Consider the following 27920-nt stretch of genomic DNA (forward strand, 5'->3'; position numbering starts at 1 on the left):
TCAATTTGAACGTTTTATTTTAATATTCGATAAGTTACTTACAGTTATTACAATAAATATTGGCATACAACTCAAAGTTGTATTGGAATGTTTATTTTATACGATGCATTCATATTAGGCACATTTTACTTTACAATTTCGAATTTATAGTAAATATAAAGAAAATTATACTAACTTTTCAATATATATGAAATATATAAAAATGAGTCTGTATAAATTTTGTGTGTGGCTTATTTTTAATAAAAGATTTACAATTTCATATTAAAAATAGAAATTTAAAAAATTACACTATATTATGTCAAAGGTTACAATAATTATATTTCATGTAAATAATTTTGTTTCGTCTAAATTTCAAAGGCGTTACTTCTTTACGATTATAGTATTGGGGAAAAAAACATAAATAGATTTATATGTCGCGAAGTAGAATTTGAGTTATGTCTGTATACGTTGCTATACAAATTAAATAAATGTAAGAAGGTAAGTAAATTTTAATTTCAACGCATGAGGATTTAAATTAGACAAATTATGGATTTTTTTTAACGAAAATCTCCAAAAATTTTACGCTACCCTCATTTAGACATCAAATAAAGTTTTTAAAAATATGAAACGAGAAACAAATGTATATTCATGTTGAACGTACATGTTATGTAAATAATTAAAAAAAAAACTAAATAAACATTGAATAATCTAATAAATCGCCGATAGGGAAGTTATTTGTTTGTTTTTTAGTTTGCAAAACATTGTAGCCTGTTACAATTAATTATCTACAAAATACATATGAAACATTAAACATGTATTGAAATATTTTCCTAATTAGGTACGTATTATCACATTTTATTAACCTATCATAATTTACAGTTGGCAACATTAATTTTTAAATATAGTAACAACAAAGATCTTAAATGTCTTCTGGGTTGGCTAAATGGGCTTGCACTTCACGCCATCAGAAATAAAAAAAATGCTCTTTGGATCTGGTTTTAGGGAAACGTAAAACTGATTCTTTAATTATAATAAACTTATAAGGTATATTAAACTTGGTAAAACGAAAATATGATAATTTGATTATGTCGAAGCTTTTGTGAACTTGTCTCATCAAAATTAATTCGTATATAATCGAATACAAAATAAATTATGTTTAGAGCAAAATTTGTTGCTTTTTATCTATGTAATAATCAAAATAGCTTAGATAATTTATACGTCTAAATAGAGCCTCTTGCTGTTAGACAACCAATGAAAGATGGCCAGGTTTGTTACTTAGTGTGCGTGACAAGCTACGTCTTACACTCGCGATTTGAATGTCACTTTGTGTTAGGGTACGTGCATTGCTCAAAATAGAAGGTACTGTAAACCTCTATTTTTTCGACGTTTTCACAGCTGTCACAGTATATCTATTCGTTTGATCTAAGCAAAATTAAAATAATAATAACCCATGTGACAATGGAATGTCAAAAGTGACATGATTCAAAATGTCGTCTGTAGTTCTCCTATTGGCCATGTACATTTTAGATCTTTATCTACACCCATACTTTAAATCCTCTATTAAAGATTCTGAAACAGTTAGCTTATTGCCAACATTAAAACACCCAATGTTCTAATAACCATTACATCACCCAAAAGAGTGTTGTAATGTTGTACTGAATTTCATAACAACACTCCTATGTTTTTTTTATCCCTTCATGCACAAAGAGTTTCAACTTACAGCCACATTCTTATTGCTCGATGCGTGGTATCTGTATGAATTTCAAAAAAAGAACATTTTCGTTTACGCGCGCTCCACACTGCCAGAACGTCGCGCGCTTAAAAAAAAATAGTAGGTTATTCGAAACCCCGCCATTTTTCTTCGATATTTTTATTGTTTTGTTTACAAAAAATGAGCGATTCATTTTAAACGCTGCAAAAGAACATTATATTCGAGTGAATTTTAATTATTGCACTATACAAAATGTAAATTACTACTAAAATAAATAATTGTTTCATTAATACTTATTTTATTTGTATATAATCAGTAACGAATGATTTAGGTTACTATTAGGACTGGTGTTTTAAAGTTAGCAGTAAGCTAACTGTTCCAGAATATTTTAGAGGATTTATATTCTGGGTGTAGATAAAGTCTTGTATGCAACTGTTAATAAGTAGGTATTAAAACACTCATGTGATACTATTATCACACTCGGCTTCGCCTCGTGAGATAAATCCACATTCGTGTTTTAATACCCCTTATTACACAACAGTTGCATAAATAACTATTACCGCACTGTACATTCTACTTTATACAATATATTAAATCTACTCGAAGTCTCTTCACGCAATACTTTCAATAACTACCACAATAGACGGTATCTTTAAAAAATATTACATATTGTTTAGTACAATTAGAAATCAAATGCATGTGTTAATACCAAAACAATAATATTATAATGACTTGACTGATGTTCACGTGTTTTGTCTTTTGGTAAGTTTTTTATGATGTTCAAATACAAAAAAAAACTAGAATGAATTACATAATATTCATTCGAAATCATATTTTATACTGTCGCATATAGAATAAAGTTTTTAAAAATTCATAATATCAATTTAAAAAACTTCCTAAGCTACGAGAGTCTTCATACATATTTGCCATTTTTATAATCAAAATATAATTTGTTAAAAGGATCTATTTATAATTATTAGAGCATAAAAGTTAATGGAAAACATAAATACAATAAAAAAATTGTTCATCATCAATATCAGAAATTCATATTATTAAAATTCATAATAATAATAGAAATCACTTTGATCAGAATAAAACCTACAATATACTAGTGCTCGAGAGAAGAACATCTCTAACGGAGATACAATCAAGAAAGAAGAGGAAAGCAAATCTATTGTTATCACTGACCTCTACTATTAACCACTGGGCTGGCGGATGTCAAAGTGCTCTTGGCCTGTTTGATATTTGCCATTTTGGTGCTGTTGGACATAGCGAGAGTCTGCGGTACTAAAATAATTGATGACGACCTCGGCTAACCACTCATCTATGATGGTGGGAAACTAACAAAAAATTATGTACTTTATTACGCTGAGTCCTCAAGTTTAAATAACACGGAAAACGAACGAAAATTAGTTCTCTGGACGCTCGCGAGTGACGCTTCAAATAGGCACAAAAAATTGCTGTCAAACATGTGGAACAGCCTGTCCAGTGGTATTTATACGGGTCAGTGTTTGTTACTGTAAAAAGTCAGTCACTCTTGGCATTAGCTCCTTCGAATTTTAGATATTAAACCACTAGCTAACGCACACATTGACAATTTAAAATTATTCACGCGTTATCGGGCTGTCAGTTGATGTACACGCTAGTATATTCTAACTCTGAGAACAGAATTCTAAAATAATGATCCGGTCGTCCTCAACATGTAACATAAACATGTTATTTATCATTTTGTAACATTAGCACCAAATGTTATTACCATCACATTAAACCGGACATACATACATGTATTTCCCTCATAGAGATCCGTGAATGGACATTATATAATAATATATGTATATAACATAGTGTGTTAAATTTTCGCCCGATTCAAAATTAACGGCTACTCTTTGATGCGGTCCACAATTATTAACCTTATTTATACCAGACCACGTTGTTATCAGTCTGGTTGTGTCCAGTAAGTCTACTACAAACATGGAAATTAGTTCTCAGGCTCCCAGGCGCAGTTTGTTTAGGCAGTTATATGATAGTAACTGTTCGTTCCATAATGATAAAAACCCATAAAACAAATATTTCTTAGATAATATATACGTCAAGATAGAGTCTCTTGTTGTCAGACAACCTATAAAAACAGGCCAGGTTTAATACTTTAGTGTGCGTGACAAGCTAAGTGTTACACTCGCGATTTGTATGACACTTTGTGTTAGTGCATTGCTCAAAATAGAGGCTAACTCTAAACTCATGTATTTTCGACGTTTTCACAGCTGTCATAGTCTATCTAGACGTATAGATGATATAAGAAATATTTATATTACCATCCCCTGAAGGCCTAATCTTCTATTTCATGACCTTTACATAGGCAACGTCGTGTAGAGTTCCTCGTTCCTTATTTATTATTAATTATAATAAAATATAACAAAAAAATGGTCACAGAATCACATTGATTCACAGCTGGGGTTGAACGATAGCTACCGCATAATAAAACATAATATGATGATACCTCTAGTACCAAGGCAGCATACATTCATAAAATTATTACAATAACATCTTTCAGTTTTAGATTTGGAATACCAACTAAACGTTAACAGATTTCTTCTGTGGGTTCACTCGAGGTGAATTAGCATACAGTTTCTTGAACAGTTCTGGTATGTTATTGTCGGGGAAAATATTACACAGTGTAACTGAAACAAATGTATATAAATATAATTTCAAAACGGAAGTTTCCAAATACCTTCTTATAAAATACGGTGATTAAAAATAGTGCAAGAAAGACCAGAAACACTCATATCGACACATCAATCATCATTCGATATGACAGCGCCGAGGAAATTTTGATTTTACCAAATTTATTCGCACGACACGCCACGAGTTAGGATATCATCCATCTGGATGTGTGGGCGGTCCTCCACAATGCGGTTTTCAAGGAGCTTTCTTCCTCGTACTACTAAGCTGTGGAATGAGCTTCCTTTTGCGATTTCGGGACGATACGACATGGGTACCTTCAAAAAAAGCGCGTACACCTTCCTAAAGGCCGGCAACGCTCCTGAGACTCCTCTGGTGTTGCAAGATAATGTGGGCGGCGGTGATCACTTAACACTAGGTGACCCGTACGCTCGTTTGCCCTCCTTTTCCATAAAAAAATGGTTTAAGGTCAGCTATCATTTACCGTGTATCTTGTTTATATCTTCCTTTGATTGACATTTAACGAGAGTGGATTTTAAAAATCACTAGGAATAGAACCACTACATGAATCATATTAAACATACTGTTACGTGCCAGGGTTCGGAGAACACCAGCATAATTCCGTAAATAATTTATTACACGGTTCAACACTAATACTGAGTTAAAGCGACGGCCGCCTTATTGAAGGTAGCTACTGAGAATCAGTGTTGGGCGATACCCAACTAATATGCTGAGTAGCAAACCTTTTTGGGACATAACACTGCAAAACCACCTTATTATGTTGATATAGAATAAGCCTTACTTTTAGTTACTTACTTAGTTTTTAATGTATGTTAGTATTAATTAGATTAGGCATACTATATTAATTTTTTAGATAAGTTTTTTCATATTATTTGTAATTATATTTTGTAAATGTTCACGTGTATTTGTAGTGTTTGTTCCAAATAAAAAATACTTACTTACTTACTTACTTACTTAAATAACAGCTACTAGTTATTTCACTTATCGCATAATATGTTCACTTTATACTCAGCTACTGAATTAATCAATTTGGCCTCCTTAAATAGGTACCTCCTAAGGATTATTCTCAAATGATATCAGTGTCTAGGTGTTTATATCATTATCGAACTTATTGTGCAAGTAATAGGTCGAGATTCCTTTTTACCGGTAGGGACCTAACGAATTCTCGCGAAAATTTGAGGCAATAAATGAATTTCATAGCAATAATAATTCAATATGACAAACTGAGTTACCTTCCAAAAGTACGTATATCAATCGCCTGTTGATTTCTTGCGTTTGGAACAAGTCGAAAACTGTGAGTAGACCTCTCCGCGCCGCGTCGGTACCCACTATGTGTTTGAGATCATCTGAAATTTTATAATAATATAAATACTACCGTTCGTAAGCACAAGAACTAGGGATGATGAAGAAGAAGGGATGTTATCAAACTTAGTCCATATTGCACAATGTACACTTAACATTTGCCATTATTGATATTGATTATATTAATATAATAAACCGCTCTGCGAATCAATTATAATAATTAATTTAGTGTAGTTTTTAGGGATGTCTGCCGAGGCGCGGGTGGGTTACTTTTATACAACAATGCGAAAACGTTACACGTCCTTGATACGTAGGATCCGGGGCAGCCGTAAAAGTATTCAGAATTCGTCCGCAAACCGATTTGACGTAAAAAAATATATAATGTTGATTTTTGCTGTTATTATTATCGAAATTGTCCAACTATTATGACTTACTGACTTATTTATAAATTCCAATCCTGTTATGTGACCGACCCAGGTTAGTTGAATAATTAAATAATAAAAATTTGTGAACGGCAATGACTGCCTCTGTAAGCTATAGTTCTCGGTGCAAACTCATATCATATTATATATCAAATACCTATATAGTCCCGTTGCTTTTAGATTATAAGAATTTGCGCTAAATTATGACGTCATAGCTTTCATTTCAAACATATTGAAAATAATATTTAGATATTTTACTACTATTTAACGATTTTATTCAAATTTGATCGAAATCGTACGTTACAATATTTGACAGATAGAGGTTGTTGACATTCCTATTCATATTAGAATCATATTGTATATACGACACTGCGGAAAAATTAACAGAGACCTTCATTCAATACGTGTCGCATTAATTCAAACTCAAGAATATTTTGAGCGTTGGTTGATTGTATTCATTAAAATCGGTAATTACAATATCCAGTAACAGATTTACCTGAAGCAGCTGCAAGGAGTGCCACTTTAGCTGCGACCCTGGTGCGCGCCTTGGTCTGTGAATCCCTCTCATTGGAAACTGGGTTGTTGCGATTTGTTAGCCATTGTCTATAACAGTTATTTATTAATAATTAGAAAGACAATCGCAAAATTATAAAATTAATGTACAAAACCAGAATGCCCAAATAGGTGGGCAAAAAAGAAGACAAGACGATAGGAATAAAATTGTGATAAACAAGAAAACAAAAGAGGGAGAGTAGTTTTATGTGGCTATAAGGCTGATTAAAAAAGAGATGCTAAAAGATGTAGGCTGTTTTTGTCAACTGACTAACAAATCTACAGAAATGAAATACGAATATGGCTCTACAATGCCGACATTAAATAAACACACGGGTAGAACTTGGTACTTAACCGTTATCATAATTCACCTAAATAAATCAATTTTCTATATCATTTCGAAGAAATCTAGTAGCCACGTGCTAGCGTAGGCACTGACACCTACTTCGTGTCGTCTTATGCGACCACGCATGGGTGATTAAAATTTTGTTTCTTAAATATATAATTTGTTTGAATGAAACTTCAAAATTTCAATTAGTAACTTGAAATTTTAGAATTATTTTTTCACGATTAAGGTTAGAGATTCAGTTCTACCCGTGTGTTCATTTAATGTCGCCATTATAGTGTTATGTTTAATTTTTTTAATGGATATAATGCATACCTAATTATCTGGACAAAATACTAAGAAAATTAATTTAATTGCAAAACGACAGAACAATTTCTTCCTTAACAATAAAGAAATATCAACAGAGCAAGAAATTTTACTTTACAACTTGCTTGTAAATATTAATAGTTGTACGACAAACGTAATTTCTGGTCTCCTGTTGAGTTATTGCTCCGGCAGTGATCACTTAACATCAGATGACCAATACGTTCGCTTGTCCTCGTCATCCATAAAAAAATTGTACTCACTTAAAATATTTCAAATACTGGACCACGTTCCGCGGCGACGTTAACGACGAGACCAGTTCTAGAACCTTCCTGTCAAGCAAACATAATATTATTTATTTCATCTAAAATATAGAATACGATTTGAAGAAACATTCGAAACCTCCGAATACTTCGAAACTAGTCGGTACCCGCATAGCCATAAGTTACCAACACAGCCCAGATGGCTGCGAAATTGAAGTGGCAGTAGGCAGGCACATTGTTCGACGGACAGATGGCCGTTGGAGCAATAAAGTCCTCGAATGCCGACCACGTACCGGAAGAGGTAGTGTTGGTAGGTCCCCACAAGATGGACCGACGATCTGGACAAGGTTGGAAGATAGCAGCACAAGACCGATCGTCATGGCGATCTTTGGAAGAGGCCTTTGTCCAGTAGTGAACGTCTTATTACTTGAAAACTTGACTAAAACGTGAGTAAATCCAAGTAGTTTTTAATAAAATTAGCGTAAACAACTCACTTATTAACGCGGTCTGCGATGAGAGTCCTGACGGGCGCCAGCAGACGTCTCCTGAGCCACAAGCCCCTGATTCCTAGGACTTCTTCAAGTAATTTTAGTGGAACACTTTCGTCGCCATCCTGTCAAAATTCTTAATACAGAATTGATACAACAGGTGGGATGGCAAGATTAGCAACCCAAACCTACCATAGGCGCACAGTAGACTTCTAGTTGCGTTAAATAGCCCGTGAATACCTACCTACCATACCTACCTACAGCATCGAAAGTAAAATTGTTTGTGTTGCTCAAAGTAAAAATTTTAAAAGTTTTTGATAGTTTTTGACAAACACTTATGAAATAACCTCAAATGACATTGAAAATATTATTATATTTTAACCTACGAAATCTATTTTTTTTAATGGAGCGTATGTAACCTGGTGTTAAGTGATCACCACTGTCCACATTCTCTTGCAACACCAGAGGAATCACAGGAAAGTTGCCGGCCTTTAAGGAAGATGTACGCCCTTTTTTGGACGGTACCCATGACGTATCGTCCTGAAAACACCGCACAAGGAAGCTCATATGAAGATGAATTGAAGATACAAAATAGTTGTTTCACCCTCAATATGTCTTGGAATATTCTTAATGCCATCAAAAACATAACCTGTAAAAAAACAAATCTCACAACTCAGTTTTCCTACCGTAAAAAGTCCCGAGAGATTTAAGGGTCCTTCTGTCATAAGCTATTACATATTCGGCTAACCTAACAACATCTTATAATGACTATATCAATATTAAAAATCCTTTAGGCTTCAAATTTCAACCAAAACAAAGTTATAGGGGGTCGAAAATGGCCTCAACTGCTGTGAGGAAAGGATGGAACGGCTTGATTTTGCTTAGATTGGCGGAGAGAGATACGAGAGATAATCACCGCATTATATTCTCATCAGAAAGTCGCGTCAGTTTCAGAATGTTTATGTTACTCATTTGTTTTCTTATTAAAATTTCCGTGGGGATTTTTAATTTCATTTTAAATAGAATACAACATATATCACAGTAGGTAAGCAACGTTGCAAGCAGCAAGTAGTATTACTATTACTCATATTTATTTACGTTAAAATAAAGAATGAAAATACTTACATCCTGACCTTCAGCGGAACTGTCACGGGTAATACTGTCAAAACTCCCGCCACTTTTACCCTGAAATACCTTTGATATGCCTACAATTGATTTGAAATTATTAAGATTAATAAAATAGTCGACCAAATACAATGAAATTACTTTGTAAATAATCTATATTGTATACAATTACCATCCATGACACCGTCGACAGTGTTCACAAACTGATCGGGCATGCTTTTCAGTGTCCTCATTCCAGCTTTTATAGAGTTTACTAATAATGCGTCGATCTAAAATCATTGACAGTTTCATCATAAGCTATGTATTAGTTGTTATAGTTAAGGTTTAGGTCAAATTTAAAGTTAACTGCAACACTGACTTTAACATAGACTACGGAATGTGTTGCACCATCGTATTCCTTGCCATAGTTAAAGTTAAAAAGCGAAATATCAAGTCAATATCGAATATTGATTTGAATCATTTGACAGGTCGCTATTTAACTATTTAACATTAACAATAGCTTTAACTGGCGAATATTGGATGATTGCGGTTAACAGTTACAGTTATGACGTCATCTAAAAATTGTCAAATGGTGCAACACTCTTTTTACTTAACATTAACTTTATCACATCCCAAAGTAAAAAGGACATGAAGGGAAAGTACATTAAATATCGAAGATAGGCTATTTTACTGAAAGAAGATTTTGTTATTTTTAAAAGTTAGTATTACTGCATTCAAAGATTTTCTAAAAATTACTTGCCTCGTCTGGGAATCGAACCGACTGAAATGTAAAAAAACACACCCCTACTTTTATAATGCCAATCGAAAGAATGGCCAAAAACTAATAACTCTTCTTAAGTAACATAATCTAATGGTGTAAGGTCCGGGGATCTGGCCGGCCATCTAATCGGTCCATTCGTACCAATCCAAGTAGGAAAACATTCATTTTACGTTGTTCCTTTCTTTTAAAATACTATGTTACTTAAGAAGAGTTATTAGTTTTTCGCCATTCATCCGATTGGCATCATAAGAGCAGAGGTGTTTTTTTTACATTTAAGTCGGTTCGAATCCCCGACGAGTCAAGTAATTTTTAGAAAATCTTTGAATGCAGAATTACTAACTTTTAAAAATAACATAAAGCCTTCTTTCAGTAAAACAGCCTATCTTCGATATTTAAGGTACTTCCCCTTCATGTCCCAGAACTTTGGGACACCTGTATACATACAGTGAAATCGTAGACCAGCTGTCTTTGTGCATTAAATATTTTAGATTTACATAGATTAATATGCAGCGCTTGAAAATACATAGATTTTTTGAAAAATTGCTTGTACAAAATTGTTGTAAAAATTTGTTGTGCCCATTAACCTCAGAAACGGCTCAGTCAATTTGAATTCTGTTTCCGCTGATGTAAAGTGTTGTAAACTCTCTGTATCATTTGATAGTTTCACTGCGATCAGTTCACATAAAATCAGTTAACTTAACACGCCTAAGTCACTGTAATATAACTCACATAAAAGGACCATAGATTCTAAGTAATTCTTAATTTTAAGTCCAATTTGAAATAAAACATCTTTATGATTAAGAAAGAGCAAATGTAAAATAGATACATAAAAAAATATATTTTTTTAAGTTTTATATATCTCAAAATCAAAATTAGCGATCTGAGACTATTAATTCAATCCATTCCGTGCTTTTGGCATTTCAATTGGTACCGTATTTGGAGCGTTCTGAATCTAACTATGGGTGACGTTTTGATATTTTTAGATTAGTATTTATATATTATGTGAGAGATGAGCGTTTTTTTTATACTATATGGATTTGAAAATTAGGATTAACCTTTGAAATGCAGATTCAGGATTACCTACGTCATGTAAAATTTTATATACATAAATAAAATAAAATCTAGTTGATAAGTTTTCAATCTTGTAAATGTTACAAATGCACTTAAGTATGAAGCTTTGTAATTTCAGTTGATAATCTACATGTGAAGGCTCATAAGTGGCCCTTACTTGATTACCCCTAATCTGAATAATTAAAAAAAATGTTTATATGAGAAAAATGTAACCACACACCACACATGTAGTAAGGCAATGTAGTGCTCAGGTATCTTGAAATACCCAAAAATTTTGAGCGGCACCGCAGCTGCGCTCGTCACTTTAAGACATAAGATTAAAACATGAACCACAATAGCTCAGATATATCACTAGTTACAACGCTCTTCAAACAGAAACACAATAATTCTTTCACATTACTGTTTCACGACATGACACCTTTACAGTGGTTCCCACTGGCCTCTATTATATACCACTGGACTGGCGGCTGTCAAAGTGCTTTTCTGCCTGTTTGATATTCACCATTTTGGCGCTGTTGGCCATGTAGCGAGAGTCTGCGGTACTAAAACTAGTGATGACAACCTCAGCAAACATCGATAGATGGTGGAAAACTATTTACAAAAAAAAATGTGTACTTTATTACGTTGATTGCTGAAGTATAAATAACACAGAAAACGAATGAAATTAATTATTCAAAATGCAAAAATATTTCAGTGTATTTTACGTTCCTTCGCAGCCATTTGTATTATACATACCTACTTCAAAATTAGTTCTCTGGACGCTGGCACAAAAAATTGCTGTCAAGCATATGGAACAGCCTGTCCAGTGATATTTATACAGGTCAGTGGTTGCTCCCCTGAGCAACCAACAATACAACTCTATTATAAAAAAACTTAGAGTAAAATTCTTACAGTGTTGCCATGCCTCTCAGTTTGTATCTCCGGACTCAGAAACCCTCCCAAATACTCTGGAGACAGCAGAGTGATGTACCTCGCATCCCTCGCCTTTATCGTCAGACTTTGTAAGTAACTATTTAACACTCGTTTGCGACTTTCGAGAACCGTTCTAGACGTATTTTGAAATGTTTTCTTTGCGGGGAACGGCAGGTTTGCTAGTTCAGGCCACTGTAAACAAATTATTTGTCCGTTTAGTCAATAGTTATATAAAATATCAGTCAATATTGGATTAACTCAGCATTTAATAGTTTTTTTTTAATTAGTTCATCTTTTTTTCTATACCTAATATGTTACGGTCACAGCGCAACTCCCGCACGCGCCCATCACCCGGGTCACACTATACTATATTACGCCGAGGAAGTAAATGGGGCTCCACTAATAAAAAATATATATTTGACCGTACAATAGAGACGAGGGGAAGAGAAGCAGAGGCGTAGGTCGCAGAAACAAGCCTTGTCTGCGCAACATCCGAGAGTGGACAGGAAATGCGAGTGCGGCAGAACTATTTCACTTCGCGTCAGAGAGGCACACGAAGCAGAAAAAGATCGTAAATGATCTTATCTCCTTCTATTCTAGCACGCAGTGCATTGGGTTCGAGCTCCCGCACCTGTGAAGTATAAATTCGCCCTCCATGGCCTCCGCCGCGCTTAGCTGGAAAAGCTGTTGAACTACCAGCATAGAGGAGGTTTTAGGTGGATTTAGATGAGTCCGTCATATGGGCCCCGCCTAAAAGCGTAAATGTATTTTTCTTCTCTCGAAGAAAAAAAAAAACGGGGCACGACACCTTCGGCCAGCAACTAAAGACAACAACGCATTCACGAGACTTCGCCTTCGGGAAGCAGACCTAAGAAGCCCTACGCCCCTTACGCCTAACCATACAGCAGTCCAAGTACAGACAAAAACAGCAGCACACCCCAGCTTCAACACCTTATAAAAGTTGTAATAATACCTACAGCTGCATTATACACCTTCGACACTAGGAAGGATTTCAATGATTGAAGATGACAATGAAGAGCTACTCTTCTTATCGGGGATCCACTTAGGATACTTGGTGAACGGCTTGATCGATTGTAGAGGGAGTGTTCCGAAGAGCTTCGAAATTGCCTCCAGTGCGCTATAAGCCACAATATCATCCTAACGCTCTGAACTTGTTGCAGTCCTTCACCGAGAACTCTCTTGCGGGGTCCTTCCAGGTTGATACGACATGTTTACATTCAAAATAAGATTTCTAGATCTCTTACCAATATCTATTCCACAGAAAACTGTGTCCGCTGAGTTCTATTTTTGGGTTTGTTGTTTTCTACAATAGAAAAGAAAATTATAAATACATCAAATTGACATAATAAGGTCTTGATTACCTTCTCTTTGACAGCAGAGTGCAAGTCATAAAAGTCACTGTATCTCCTATATATATGCCACACTTCATTGTCCGAGGCTCTAGTGACAGCTATTGCGTAGATACCAAACGTCCGCCCCTTGTCTTGTACTAAGGCTGTTTTGAAAATGAACAACATAATAAATGATAAAGTATACGTATTCATGTATAATTAATGAAAAACTTGTAACATAATAATTATAAATATAACATGTAGCAGCTGAAGAATTACTCTGCTTGCAACAACGGCACGTTTAGTACGGTATAATTTGGATAGATTTTGATGATCTCCTTCACTACTCCATGGAAGACAATTACTTCAGTTCTGGATCCAGATGGAGGGAGTAGTATACATAAGAAAACAGAGTTGTTTTCTGTCAATACTAAGGTTACTGAGACTCGAAGATTAATTTTTATGAGAAAAATTGACGAGAGAAAAAGACGTTCATTTATTGATGGTCGATGATACGCCTGATACGATTCTGCTCAAGTTACTTAAAAATCCCGAAATTCGTAGAGGAATAGCACTTACGATCGTCACTTTAAGGCACAAGATGATAAGTCTCCCTTCGAACCGAAACACAATAATGGTTGCACATTACTGCTTACAACAGAAAAAAGTGCCGCTGTATCGTACATCCAGTGCAAAGAAACCTCCTAATAATAAAAAACTCTTAAAATTAGTTAATTTTTCCACCACCGAAAATTACGTCAAATTGCTAAATTCCACCGCACGTTGACGTCTGATATTCTACAACCACGCGTTTTGAAAGAAATTTCTTGCCTCGCACAGCCACATTATGGAATTAATTACCGGCTGCTGTTTTCTCGAACCGATACGACTTAGGGATCTTCAAGAAAAGAGCATACTCCCACCCTCAAGGAATCTCTTAACACCTGTTGTTGCGAATGTTCATGGGCGGTTGCCTCACCACTTCCCATCCCTTGAGCCTCTTGCCCATTTTCCCCCTCTTATATATATAAAAAAAACAAACCTGTCTCAATAATATATGCGGTTAATGGTGACAAGAAATTTTTCGCACTCTGGCTTATCTCAGAATGTGAAACTGACAAGTTACTCGAATTGGCCGACGAAAGATTCGATGCTCCTAAAAAAATAAAAATAAATATTGCTTAAATCTTTAAAAACTAGACCAGCTCGGAGCTACCATATTTTGCTACACTACGGCAACTTCTACTAACCTACATTCTCATTGAGCATTTTCTGGGCGAAATTGCCTACAATGTCTGACCGGGACCTATTATGCCTCGAACCAGGTACTGGCAATACCACGTCACCTGGAAATTACCACTTGCGTAATGAATAATAGCTTAGTATGAAAAATAATGAATATAACTACTCTCATTCTACATGCACAACTATCATTATGATCTACTCTGAATAATACATTAATTATAACACATCAAGGCATTTCAACAGATAAAGAACCCACAGAATATACGTGCAATGGATACAGTATTTGAACAGCACGACAAAACTGTTGTGATTGGATTGAAATATAAAATACATAATACAGCTATTGTAAGTAAAAAGCGGTAAATATTATTAATTGTTAAAATGCTTGATAATTAATATATTTTATATAAGTATATGTGTACTAAATAAATACAGTAAATATAATAGCAATACCGCTGGCACATTTAGGCATAGTGTGGTTCTTGTTTATGGGTATACTTCGTGTGATTGAGCGGGGAAAGGTGAAGGATTTGGTTGGGGATTCATATCTGTACTTGGACTTTTGGAATAGTTTTGGCAATCTATTGAAACATGTCTTCATGAGTTTCTTGCATTTTTCTGTAAGCATTAGTGTGGTTAAAAGATATTAGTCTATTTATTTGTCAAATTATACTATGTTGAAAATAATAAGAGCGTAAAGGTGTGATGGTTTATTCGCGCCACACGCCGAGCGCCCTGACATAAACCGTAATCGTTTATCAAGGCAAAAAAAGTATGAAAATAAGATAAAATATAATAAAAAATATATTAAAGTACTTAACCTTATAACATTTGCATGGTAATACAAACAATTATTAAATCCGGCTTGAATTGATTCAAAGGCCTTTAAGACCAATAATAAAACTTGGCAGGCCTTGTCATACTCGATTAAATGTCATTTCTTTCGGCAGCGTCGTTGGCGGCTAATTAAAATATGGCGAAAAAAGATTGAATACGATACCTTTTATGATTATAAGTGTTATATTTGACCTATATGAAATATGATTTGATTTGGGAAAAAATGGTTCCAGAGATTACGGGGGAGCTCCTATAAAGATAAATATTATATCCATAAAATTAAGTAATCTTATGGTATACAAATACTTTTCATTTAAATAATAAATGCGCGGGTTTTGTAATTTGACATATAAATAGATAAATGCCCTCTTAAGCAACATCGAGCGTCTAATACACAATGCATCTTACCCCCATATTTCTTGCCATCACTCTTAGCCTCTTTTTTTAAGTCGCTGCAAACAGAAAGGAAGGTATTTAGTACACAAAGAAAAAAACTTAAATTTCGGTTTGGAGGCGTGATTGAATGCCTGATATTAATACCGATTGTTTGAAGTTCAAACCAGTAAGAGTACAACTCTTACTGGTTTATTGACTCAACGCTTATATGAATTATTGTTTAACTTAATAATTTTCTTACTAAAACTTATTTAAAATAATTCATCGTAATTTGTTAGATGTTACATCAGTTGTCAATGCTAGGTAAAACGTAAAAAAAGACGAGGTATTAGAAAAGCCTTCCGGGTGGGGGAAAGGCTCATATAAGGCGATGTCTCACCGACTTCCGGAGACCCCGTCCGTTGCAATGAAAAAGCTATAGTTCTTTCGGCAAGGGGAGGTGTTTAGTCGGTAGTGAACTTCGATTTGAGTACGACACATAAGCCCAGCTTTCGGCCTTAGTATGTTTTCTTCCTCTTGAAAACTCGACTTGGGCTGAAGCTGTAGTTTGTCAGTGTATTAAATAACGCTGTCGTTGGTAATATAAAAGATTGTGACGTGAGCGATACTGAAATAATTATTTTTTCAAAATCAAACAGTTCCAGAGACTTCATTATGCATTATAATACGCACACTTTAAGTAGTGCTGTCGCGCATCTGAGATAAATTCGGGCGTTGACCTCAAACTACCTGTCTCATTCGCTCGCGTATCACCGTCAGGAAGACGCGGTTTAATGCATATTATAAATATAGTAAGCTCATGGGTCTATATCGATATCAATTCGTTCTGGTTCTGTATGAGATTTAATTAATTAAATAGTATTAATTATTACTCACCTAGGACTTTTAACGGTACTATCGTTTTCACCATCCATCATAAAGTCGGATTGCCATGTCGGATCTTCCTAGAAAAATAAGCCACGATATACTTTTGTATTTCGTAATATTATATAACGCCTATATAAGACGTTTCCTCAAACGTTCCTCGACTCTATTCAACCTCAGTCGAAGAAATCAGCATTAATTGTAACAAAAAATACTCCACTTACACTCCTTCGACTCTACGAGCCAACTATCAAACTCAAGGTACGTATCGACATACCTTAAGATCAATTCGAGATTTAAAACCGTGTTCAATAATTGTTATTTCTATTTATTAAAATCCAGTTATGGTTTTCCATTTTTTTTTTATATTTATTTAAATGCGATAATAAGTACATACAGTTATCTAATTTTACCGGAATGAGTTCGTTATTTTTAGAACACATATTCATGTGTTATGTTATATGGATTCCCATTGACGACCTACATAGCCCAGTGGTTAATGAGCTAGAGGCCCTGCCTACTGAGCTAGAGGTCCCGGGTTCGAATCCCGGTAGGTGCAAACATTTATCTGATGAATATGGATGTTTGTTTTCGAGTCATGGATGTTTACATGTATTTATTTATGTTTAAGTAAGTATATTGAATTAAATATATCGTTGTCTTGTAGGTAGCCATAGATAGTACAGGCTAGGTATGCCTAGTTTGGGGCAAGATTATTTGTAAAAAAGTGTGTCAATATTTATGTATTAAAAATTATATATTTTTTTATTTAAGACACCTATTACTTTTATTCAAATTCAAATATTTTTATTCAAAATAGGATGTGATATCACTTATTAAAAGTCAAAAAACCACCACCCATTCCAAAATGAATGCCTCAGACCTGAGAAGAATGGGCGCAACAAACTCATTGGGCTGTTTTTTTCATCGAATAAATATGTTTACAAAGTAATATTGTACAATTAAACTTATTATTTAATAGCCTGAGGGCGGTCACTTCATTCCCAATCCTAGTATTTACGCTTCGAAATTGTTATTTAATACACCAACAGAAAACTTTTTGTTAAAAACCTCCTTGATGCATTTGGAGGTTACCTATATGCAGAAGATGAAAAAAAACACTAGTGCGGAAACTAAAAATCTCCGCTCTCTATACATACATGGACAAATCTTCTTTTGAATGATGACGTTCTTTATCCACTATTTATTTAATTTACCGGAGGATCCTTGAGATGCGTTAAATATTTGACTAAGAATGGTTTTGCAAAATTTCTTCATATATATATTATATATCAGTTGTATTTGAGTCGAGGAACTTTTAAAGGTAATGCAAGTTAGTAAGTAGTCTCCAGTGGAATCGTTTAGGATTCGGAGACTTTTTAAATAGAGACAGAAATATAAGACAATTCAAATAAACATTTTCCGCATTCGCCAGTCAACCCGCGTTCATAGCTCTTGCATCACTGCTAATTTATCGGAGGTCAGCATCGGCCCAAATCATGAGAAATATCCCGTAAATGACTATTAAAACGAATAGTTGTGTTTTAACAGTTTAATTATATGTGCACTTACTTCTAAAGCATCACAAACACATTTCTGCACTTCATCAAAGCAGGCGGGCGGGTTGTTGGTGAATTCCTCTCCCTCGGTGGTGATCTTCCTCACCATGTCGGCGTGGCAGCTCTCAGGCACGCCCATCACCGACCTATTGGGCGCCAAATACATGTCGCAGATCTCGAGCGCCGAAGAGCGCAGATTGTCGATAACTGCTCTCGAAGTCTGAGGTGCATCTGTACAGAAATATTGACTCAGTTCAGTTATTAGGAATATAACACGCGATACAATCCATTTAAACCTAACCCCTACAAAGCGCAGGTCCGGCCACACATGGAGTATTGCTGTCATCTCTGATCTAGCGCACCCCAGTATCAGCTCGATCAATTTAACCGCGTGCAACGTAGATCAGCTCGAATTGTGGGGGACCCAGTACTCTGTGAACGGGTGGATCACTTGGCGTTGCATAGAGAAGTCGCTTCATTGTGTGTCTTCTACCGCATTTATCGCGGGGAGTGTTCCGAAGAGCTGTTTAACCTGATTCCTGCCGCCGAATTCCACCTTCGCACAACACGCCACAAGTTAGGATATCATCCCCACCATCTGGATGTGTGGCGGTCCTCCACAGTGCGGTTTACAAGGAGCTTTCTTCCATGTATTACAAAGCTGGGTAAGCGACATGGGTATCTTCAAAAAAAGCGCGTACACCTTCCTAAAAGGCCGGTAACGCTCCTGTGATTCCTCTGGTGTTGCAAAAGATTGTAGGCAGCGGTGATCACTTAACAACAGGTGACCCATACGGTCGTTTGTCCTCCTATTCCATAAAAAAAAACTCATCAGAGTAGCTGTAGTATAAAGCATCATGAAGTAGTATAAAGCTTTTAAACTAGGTACTGCGATATGACAGCTCTAGGTATATTTTTATGAGAATAAGGGACGAGACCAGCAGGACGTTCAGCTGATGCTAATTGATACGCCGTGTCTATTAAATTGCAGTGCCGCTCAGAATTCTTGAAAAACCCAAAAATTCTGAGCGACACTTCAATTGCGTCACATTAAGACATAAAAAGGCATAAAAAAGGGATTTATTTTCTCAAAATTGATACCTTTGGAATTCTTTTTGATGTCATTTCTAATAACTACTAGATAATACTACCGCTTCGGAAACAAATGGCGCTCTGAGAGAGAAGAAGCGGCGCAAGAAACTCTCCCAGCATTCTTTTTTTGCGCTCTTTTCAAAAGGTGTTGAGTCTCAATTGCCCAGTAATTTCACTAGCTATGGCGCCTTTCGGACAGAAACACAGTAATGCTTACACATTGCTGCTTTATGGTTGTAAAGACGAGGTTGTGGAACCCATTATCTAGCCGACATCCTGTGCAAAGAAGCCTCCCACTGGTAAATACCCTTAGTTGCCTCTTACGACACCCATGACCTGGGGCTTCCCTATTCTCCTTATACCCCGGGGAAGCACAGGACAAAGCAGAGTAAGTCCAATTGCGCAATTAGGTAAGATTGCACAACCTAAAACAATTGAGTATTTTATGGATCCTACTAAAATTATTAACCAGCAATCCTTACTTCTCTTGTTATGTTGCTATGAATATCATTACATTGAGCAAAAAGACTTTTGACCTGATGTTTACACATATATATTAACTTTTAATAAACATACTCTGTATGTATATTTATTCCATTAAACTTGTGATACATACCAGCCTCGTTCATCTCAATTTCCAACAAGTACTGCGCGTTTGATCTCCAAGCAGCGGTTGCTCGCAGAAACTTCAACGATCGCAACACCTCCTCTGATACTTTGTCTGCGTTCGCGTTGTTGGAATCTGTACATGTTGAAATATTTTAGAATAGTATATTATGGTACCAGTGAACTAAGTTGTTAGTTGAGTTAGTGAACAAGGCTGTGGGTTGCAACCCTTGGACCTAAATCAGCCGAGTGTCTAGAAAGCAAGTTGCTCACGAGATTCAAACGCATTTTTCAACACACTAGCGAGCAAAAAGCAAACATGTACCTATTACATAAATCGTTTAAACAAATATAAACATTAGGGGATATGGCGCGAAAGTTTTTTCTTTTGCACGCGCCAAATGTAAGGTGATTGATTACATATAGCCATACAGCCTACTTTCAGAATAGTGAATTATAAATAATTTAATAACAATAAATGTTTTTCGTCTTAATTAAAAACACATTTATTTATTGCAAAAATGTAAATGGATTTTCAGCGGCATAAAACCTCTTTGTTGATACAAAAAAAAACTGTATCCCGGTTAAATTAAAAATGCTTTGCTTACTCTCATATAATTTGCAGTTAGGTGCTATATTAACTGTGTAGCCATTATCATATTATGCACTAGTGTGTAATACTATCATGCACGTGTGTGGTATAGTTCGGCTTAAGGCCCTAAGAACGATGTAATAAAGCTAACTTTATGCGCAAGCAACATTATTTTTATCACATACCTTAATAGGATGCAGCAGCGTACAATCAAATGCCTGTATTATTATTAGACAATTGTATAATTGGAAGGGTAGGAAGTGGCTTGCTCGATTGATTAGACGCATTTGACATATCGTGTGGTGGCGCGACGGTCGCATATTAACGAACAATACACGAGGTACATAATACTAGCGTATAGACAAAGAAAGTGTGCGAGAGAGAAGAATATCTCTTACAGAGATGATATTGATGATAAACCATGCACAGAAGCCCGAGATGACCGCTTCCTGGTGAACCAACTCTTATGTCAAGTTGTTGAAAAAATAACCCCTTATCGTGGAGGCTCAGTCATGTTTTGGGCAGCGATTAATGTATTGGACCGTACGGAGAACCGCATTAACGGTTCTTGGAGAAAATTTGATTTTTATGAACGATAACGTTCGCGCTCACCGTTCTGGCGATATGGAGGCGTATATTCAAGAGGTATGGAGGGATTCGTCGTTTGGAGTGGTCAGCTCGCCGTCCCGACCTCAATCCCATAGAGCACATTTGGGATGTTCTAAATCGAAGAGTAAGATCGGTGCAACCCGCTCCGCAAAATATCAGGGAGCTAAGGAATGTATCCTAATAATTCTATAATCATGGTTTCCACGGAAGATCAGCGTTGTGGATTCTTTCGAAACCACAACTATGCTGAGTTGGGGGCCCATTGGCGTCATTAGATCATAATTAGAATAGTATAACTTTAAGAACTATTATCAGAATGTATAATGACGTCAATAAACATTTTTTCTTTCTTTCTTTCTAATTGCTGCGCTATGGAAGCGCATTCCACAAGAAATAATCATATCAGCGATAGCCTGCCCGGATGAATACAAGTTGTCATTTTAGCAAAAGGGGGGGACCATTGGTTTTTAAACCTTTACTTTTTATTTTTATGTTAAAATAAAACTTAAGTTTTGAGCCTGATTTTTATTTAATGAACCAACGCAACCAGTTCTTTAGACTCAGGTATCATTTTTATTAATTCCATCGAAATGTAATGACGAACGAACATACCGACGAATTGAGAACCTCCTCCACTTTTGAAGTCGGTTAAAAATTATCAATACCCATTTTACATGTTTTCTGGCAAAATAAAGGATTTGTGATTGTGATTTGTGATATAACTAAATAAATAAAATTTGTACAAAACTCTGAAAGTAATGTTTTTTTTAATAAAATAATTAGATTCTAAAATACCTTCCTGGGGTCCTAAGGTGGCTCTCCTGGCTTGTATAATTCTTGTTAGATACTGCAACGATGACAGTTTCTGTCGATCAGGTAGCTCCCACTCACCGGCGCTGTCTCTTGAGTGCTATATAACAATAATATGTACAGAACCCGGCACAAACCTTGAATTATATGCAAAATCAATCTGTAGACAACGAATTCTAATGCAGATGCTATACCTCTGGTGTTCGAAGAGAGTATGGTTGACGGCAATAACTTTAAATCAAATCAAATCAAAACCACTTTATTCATGTAGGTCAAGGAAATGACACTTATGAATGTCAAAAGTTTTCTTTTCTTCGGAAAGATATAAGCTTTAATAAGAAGAAGTGGCAATAAAGTCATTCCCACTCTTGTAAATCAACATTTACAGCTTTATCTTTTTACAAATTATTACAGTAACAATATACTTATGTAGAGTAATGCAACAAAAATACTCAAACGTCAAATACTCAAAGTATTACACGAGTAAGTAAAAAAAAAATTAATGTAAATTAATACGTAAAAACAAGAGTTATTGAGTACAGTAGATGCATTAATCCACCCACACCGTAAATAAATAAACGTATTTTGCGAGCATTTTATTATTATCAGGTGACCAGTGCTCCATTTGCTCTTTCATAAAAAATTTTTGAAGCGAGGCGTTTTTCCTGAATTATTCAAATTGAAATATCAACACATAAACCAAACAGATCTTTTTTATTTTATGCAAAAATTATGAAAAAGATCACGGACGAGTAAAAAAAGAAGGACTCCGCGCCGTGATATTAGCAAGTGAAGTACCGGTATGCTAGTGTGTGTGCGGTTACGAGGGATACTAGTTATACAATTTTTTCTCCCTTAAATAATCATATATGGCCTCAAATATTTATATAGTATCGTTTTTACATATATTCACAACGCACGACGGCATTTTTAAAATATTTTATTGAGACGCAAACTGATCTGTCATAAACGATGACAATTCTCATAATGGCCGCCTATCGGCCTGTAGTAGTGTAAGTGTGTGCGTGGGGCTATGTATTTACACGTTAAACGGCCTGTTTTGGTTCTACACTGTTATGTAAGGTGACACTTTAGTTTTTTACTAGTCCGTGGAAAAGGATATTAAAAATTAAAAAAAAATACTAACTAGTTTTTGTATGTCTTTTTGAACCAGTTCCAATGTGGCGTCCAACTCTTCAGCGTCACTATACGTTCTTATAATCAAGAGAAATAACTCTGAGGAGAGGCACGAATCCCGGCAACACTAGAAACAATAAACATCAGCTGTTATTAATAAACGCAGTGTAAAATTACTCCAAGTTTAAAATTACTTAAACCTATCAGGTAATTTTGTAGTGACAAAGGTTAAAGACAAAAAGTTGGAATAACTTTACTTCGAGTTAATTTATGACACAGTAATATTATAATAGTTTTACTTCATTACAAAACTGAAATCACTCGAGAGCAAACTCTGCACAGGCTTTCCTAGTGAGCCATCCAGAGGAATTTTGTATATTAAAGGTGCCTCTTTGTTTTACTTAGAAAAGTTTTTAAAAATAATATTTTTATTTTATAATATTTTTTATGGCATTTCAATGCAACATTAAATTAAACAAAATTAAATGAAAATTGGTAGAAATTTCAAAAATACATCCAATAACATTTAAAATCATTTTAGATTTGGAACACTTAATATGTTGGAAAGGTTAAAGAAAATGTTTAAGTTTAAAACACTTGTAGCTCTTGACTTCTTGTCGCTTGATTGGAAAATTAATGAACAATAGGTATGACTAAGTAGTGTTTATTTTAAGAAATAGTTAATAAGTCTAATATGTTAAGGGTTATTTCGTGCATTTTAGCTGGTGAGGCTAGCATGAATGGCCTTAACCAAACAAGGATTATAAATGTTTTATTCACAGGTCTAGCTTGATGTTTATAGTGGCGAGAGAAGCGCAATTGGTGTTTTTTTAATAATAACAAAAAAATTAAGTTGAAAAAGCTATACAAAAGTTAAAATATGAATATTACACACAAGTTTTTAAATATGGTAAACGCCTAAATAAATTATTTAATATAAATTTTTGATTTACATTACATAGATATATTTAACTCTTAGATTTATTATTAACTTTAGGCTTATGTTCAATGACCATTTCTTATATAAAAAAATTAACATAAAGATTCCACAGTAAAAACGAAATTAGTTATATATTTAACAATGATAAAGGAGCATTGATCTACAGTTATACAAAAAACTTTTTATGTGTGTTACTTGTTTATTAAGTTAAATCAAATCAAAATCACTTTGGAATTGACACTTCTATATGTCAAAAGGTTCTTCAAAATTTACCACCGCTTTGGAAAAAGCTGAGCTATAATGAGTAGAAGTTACAACGAACTGATTGCCACTCTTTTAAATTTACATTAACAGCTATTTACAAAATAATTAATTTATTTATATAAAGTAATGCTAAATACTCACAGTTCTTATGATAGCTCTGTTAATAATGTCTGGGTCACTCAGCATGTTTATAACAGGCCGCAACACAACTGCTGATATCAATTCTATAGAGAAAAGCTTCAATGCATGACACTTCCATGCATCCTCTGGTGCCACTAAATATAGTATGGCTTCGGAGACTTCGCATAATAATGCTATAAAAATAAAAATTCTTAAATATTTCTGATAAACAATCTCTAAACATAAAACATATAAAATCTAAACATTATAGATTTGTCAGTACTGATACATATATTTATATAACAACTTGGGAATGGAGCAACTACCCTACTAAAATAGGCTATTTTATTAATAAGTGTTATTCTAACAAAGTTTTACTAAAATATTGTCCAAAATGTTAAATAAGAGGCACAGAGACGGTTGTCAAGGGGGATTAGTTAATGTTCTTATTGTTTTGTTTCTAGTACGAAATGAAATCGTAGCTGCCTGTAATGTCTATATCATATATAAATAGACGCTAAAAAGCAAAAACATGCACCTTGTGTTACATTCTTGCTAAATTTGGACTAATTCGTACTAATAAGTACCTTTTGGGTTTTGCCCAAACATATTGTAATACAATACTGAACTACTTTGTAGAACACACAACCAGTATTATTTAAAATGTAGTTGTTACTTTATTGCAATTTAAGAATCCTGAAAGATATTCACCACAATAATTATCCCTTAATACATCATGTAACACTGTATCATACACTGAAAAACAAACATACCATATTCTTTTTCAGATTCTGTGCAAAATGTGTCTCTGCATATCTGTTTATTTTCCATGGCACATTCCAAATCAAAAAACATATCTCGCAAATTGTTACTTCCTATGTTTTCAGAGCTGCCATAGAATTTCGACTTTCCAACCGATTGTGCATCTAGACAAAAAGAAGATTGGAGTTAACAAATCTTCATAAAAAAGTTAATACACAATTTTTACATAAAATAATTTATTGAAAAAGATATTTGTGAGAAAAATCTAAAGTTTATAAAGAACTTCAATCTGCTGTTTCACATGAAACCTTGATCTTCAAAAAAGGAGTGTGCTTCTTCAATACATGCCAGAAGTTATAACTTCATTATGGGAATATTAACAATATGAAATGCACATAATATTTTTTTAAGGAAGAGGATGACAAACGAGTATACGGGTCACATGATGTTAATTGATCACCGACACCCACATTCACTTGTAACACCAGAGGAATCACAGGAGTGTTACCAGCCTTTAATCAATGTGTACACACTTGTATGTAGGTATCTGAAGGCTCAGCTTGGTTGTATGAGTAAGAAAGCTCTGTGGAAGAACACCACTCATGCAGATTGTGGGACTGCTATTTGAATTCCTCTTCCATAAAAAATTCTAATACACCCATCCAATACAACCGGTAGAATTGCTACTCAGGATTATTGGTTCATCCAAAATTCATAGTAGGACTCCTGATTGTGCTTGTTACTTTTAAATTCATATTCATAAAGTGCTAACATTTATAATGCACATCATTATATTATCCTAAGTCAAGTCTAGCCGACTTTAGCTAAACTAGTGTAACATAGCATATGGGAGCTAAGTATCTTTCAATACCCACTAAATAATGTTCTCAGCACACCTGATATAAAGAAGCTTCACTTCATAAATCATGTGGTTGTCTCAAGGTTATAAACACTTGCAATTTCTCCTGTGGTGCAAGAGGTCATCGGTAGCAATGATCACTTACCTCAAGCCACAGGCTGACTTAAATCTTTTGAAATAATTTTTGTCATGCAAATACAGAAATAAGAGTTAGTGCTTTTATTGCAGGATTGGTCATGACTTGGTAGACTGACATTACAAATTTACATTTAATTAGAAATTAATTATTTCAAGAAAGTACCTGGAGACCATGACAAGTCAGTTTCACTTTTATTCCTGCGATGAGTTCTTCTATCATCACCTTTATTCGGACTCAATTTTGCTGTACCATTAGCAACCTCTTTGGCACTCAATAATTGAAGATGTTTTAATCTTACCCTTGACTGTTTAAATAATTTTAGATGTGATGTGAGTTCCTCAGGAAATTTTGTTGAGAGTAGATAAATCCAGTCCACACACTTTATTCTAGAAATTATAGCAATTTAAATTTTATTAAATACTTATTAAAATTAATATGTTATGTTGGCAACCTGCAAAGTGTTCTAATTAAAGAGCTTGTTGGTTGTTTGAGGCAAAAAAATCTATCAAAATTATGAATTTATTTGTCTAACTAAAATGGCTGTACTCACAGTTCGTCAGTGTTATGATTATTGACCCCAACAAAATGGTCCCAAAAATTATTAATAAAAATACAGTAAAAAATTTAAAAGAGTATATATATATCATTTTTTTTTAACATTTAGTAAGTGATAATTTTTTGGCTCAGTAAAGATGTGTGCCATTAATACAGTGAGATAATTTAGATTAATTGTTGTTTGATTCAGTAATAGTGGGAGAAAAAGCAGATGGCATTTGGATAATAGCAATAAATTTAAAGTGATTAATGAATTATGTTTTTGATTAAGGCTAGAAACACTCCTGTGAATCTGGTGACTCTCAAGAATCTGGATGAAAAACATGGGCAGATGTGAAGACTTCAAATCTTGTGACCCAAATGCTTCTTTCCCAACTATTCGATTACACTTGCAATACATTTTCTCTGGATTCGCAAGGAATATTAGTACTAAAAATATTTTATTCAAAAATATATTAATAACCTGTTGGCCAGTTTAGCACTAATTTCCACAACCAACTGTCTGATTGCATGTGATGTGAATTGCTGGTCTTTTGTCAAAACTTCGTACCAATTAGTTACATAGTCATTTATTATAATAGATATAATTTCATTCAAGAATGAGTCCACAGTTTCACTACCTGTTATTCTACTATCAAACTTAGGTGGTAGTTCTTCAGTTTCAAACAATTCAAGAACCTGGAAATAGATTTAAAACATAAAATAAAACAATATGATAAGTTTAAAAAAAACTATAATTTGAAATGTCAAAAAATAAATATTTCATAATTACTTTTTGGGGATACACTGGAAAGTTGTTATATTGAAGTGGATCCAGACAATCAATGTCTGTTGAGAATATCTTCTTTGGATCAAAACTAAGATGTAAAACTGTAACCACTCTGCAAATGTATACATAAATTTAATATAGCATATTTATATTATTCACGTTGCGTCTTTAACAATAGTACTAGAAACTTACCCGACTATAAATGAAACTATAAAAGCGAGTAATGCGAAATATAAACCAAAGCCTGCTAAAGCTATTGTTATGACGGAAATAAGGCCAAACCAAGACAAAACTCTATACGCCATCACAACAAAATAAATAAGGCGACATCAGATCGACAAATACATAAAAATAATCCACAAAAACAATACACAATTTATTCTTGCAAAACATAATTTTTCAACAATCAACAGCTGATTATTTTTGACATTGACAGTTTAGTTGACAAGAGTTTAAGACTTGCGTTCCGATTTACGATT

General features: G+C 34.4%; 1 protein-coding gene across 3 annotated transcripts; it reads right to left on the reverse strand.

Moving 5' to 3' along the window:
* On the reverse strand, window positions 1-27846 carry LOC126966478 (sorting nexin-13-like). 3 transcript variants are annotated; one of them, XM_050810554.1, is made up of 23 exons: window positions 27634-27846; window positions 27445-27553; window positions 27136-27350; window positions 26280-26503; window positions 25131-25283; window positions 24379-24551; window positions 23044-23160; window positions 21882-21996; window positions 19896-20021; window positions 18201-18418; window positions 16641-16708; window positions 15777-15820; window positions 14537-14632; window positions 14329-14442; window positions 13317-13450; window positions 11914-12126; window positions 9364-9460; window positions 9192-9271; window positions 8073-8191; window positions 7579-7647; window positions 6611-6717; window positions 5623-5736; window positions 1-4368 (listed from the first exon to the last, which is right to left on the reverse strand). In XM_050810554.1, the coding sequence occupies exons 1-23, from the start codon at window positions 27744-27746 to the stop codon at window positions 4262-4264; spliced, it is 2925 nt and encodes a 974-aa protein (XP_050666511.1). In that variant the 5' UTR covers window positions 27747-27846; the 3' UTR covers window positions 1-4261. The 3 variants fall into 3 exon arrangements, with proteins under 3 accessions (XP_050666511.1, XP_050666510.1, XP_050666512.1); XM_050810553.1 differs by lacking the exon at window positions 14537-14632 and adding an exon at window positions 14985-15149; XM_050810555.1 differs by lacking the exon at window positions 14537-14632.
* Window positions 27847-27920: the final 74 nt, after the last annotated feature.

Source organism: Leptidea sinapis, chromosome 10 (genome assembly GCF_905404315.1).
Source record: "Leptidea sinapis chromosome 10, ilLepSina1.1, whole genome shotgun sequence".
NCBI classification, from domain to species: Eukaryota; Metazoa; Arthropoda; class Insecta; order Lepidoptera; family Pieridae; genus Leptidea; species Leptidea sinapis.

Excerpts from the sequence above, each read along its gene's own strand:
- LOC126966478 (XM_050810553.1), bottom strand. The coding sequence starts at position 27,746 with ATGGCGTATAGAGTTTTGTCTTGGTTTGGCCTTATTTCCGTCATAACA. Across the intron at positions 23,161-24,378 it reads ACAGAGCTATCATAAGAACT|TGTTGCCGGGATTCGTGCCT; the intron begins GTGAGTATTTAG and ends TATTGTTTCTAG. Across the intron at positions 5,737-6,610 it reads ACTCCTTGCAGCTGCTTCAG|ATGATCTCAAACACATAGTG; the intron begins GTAAATCTGTTA and ends ATAAAATTTCAG.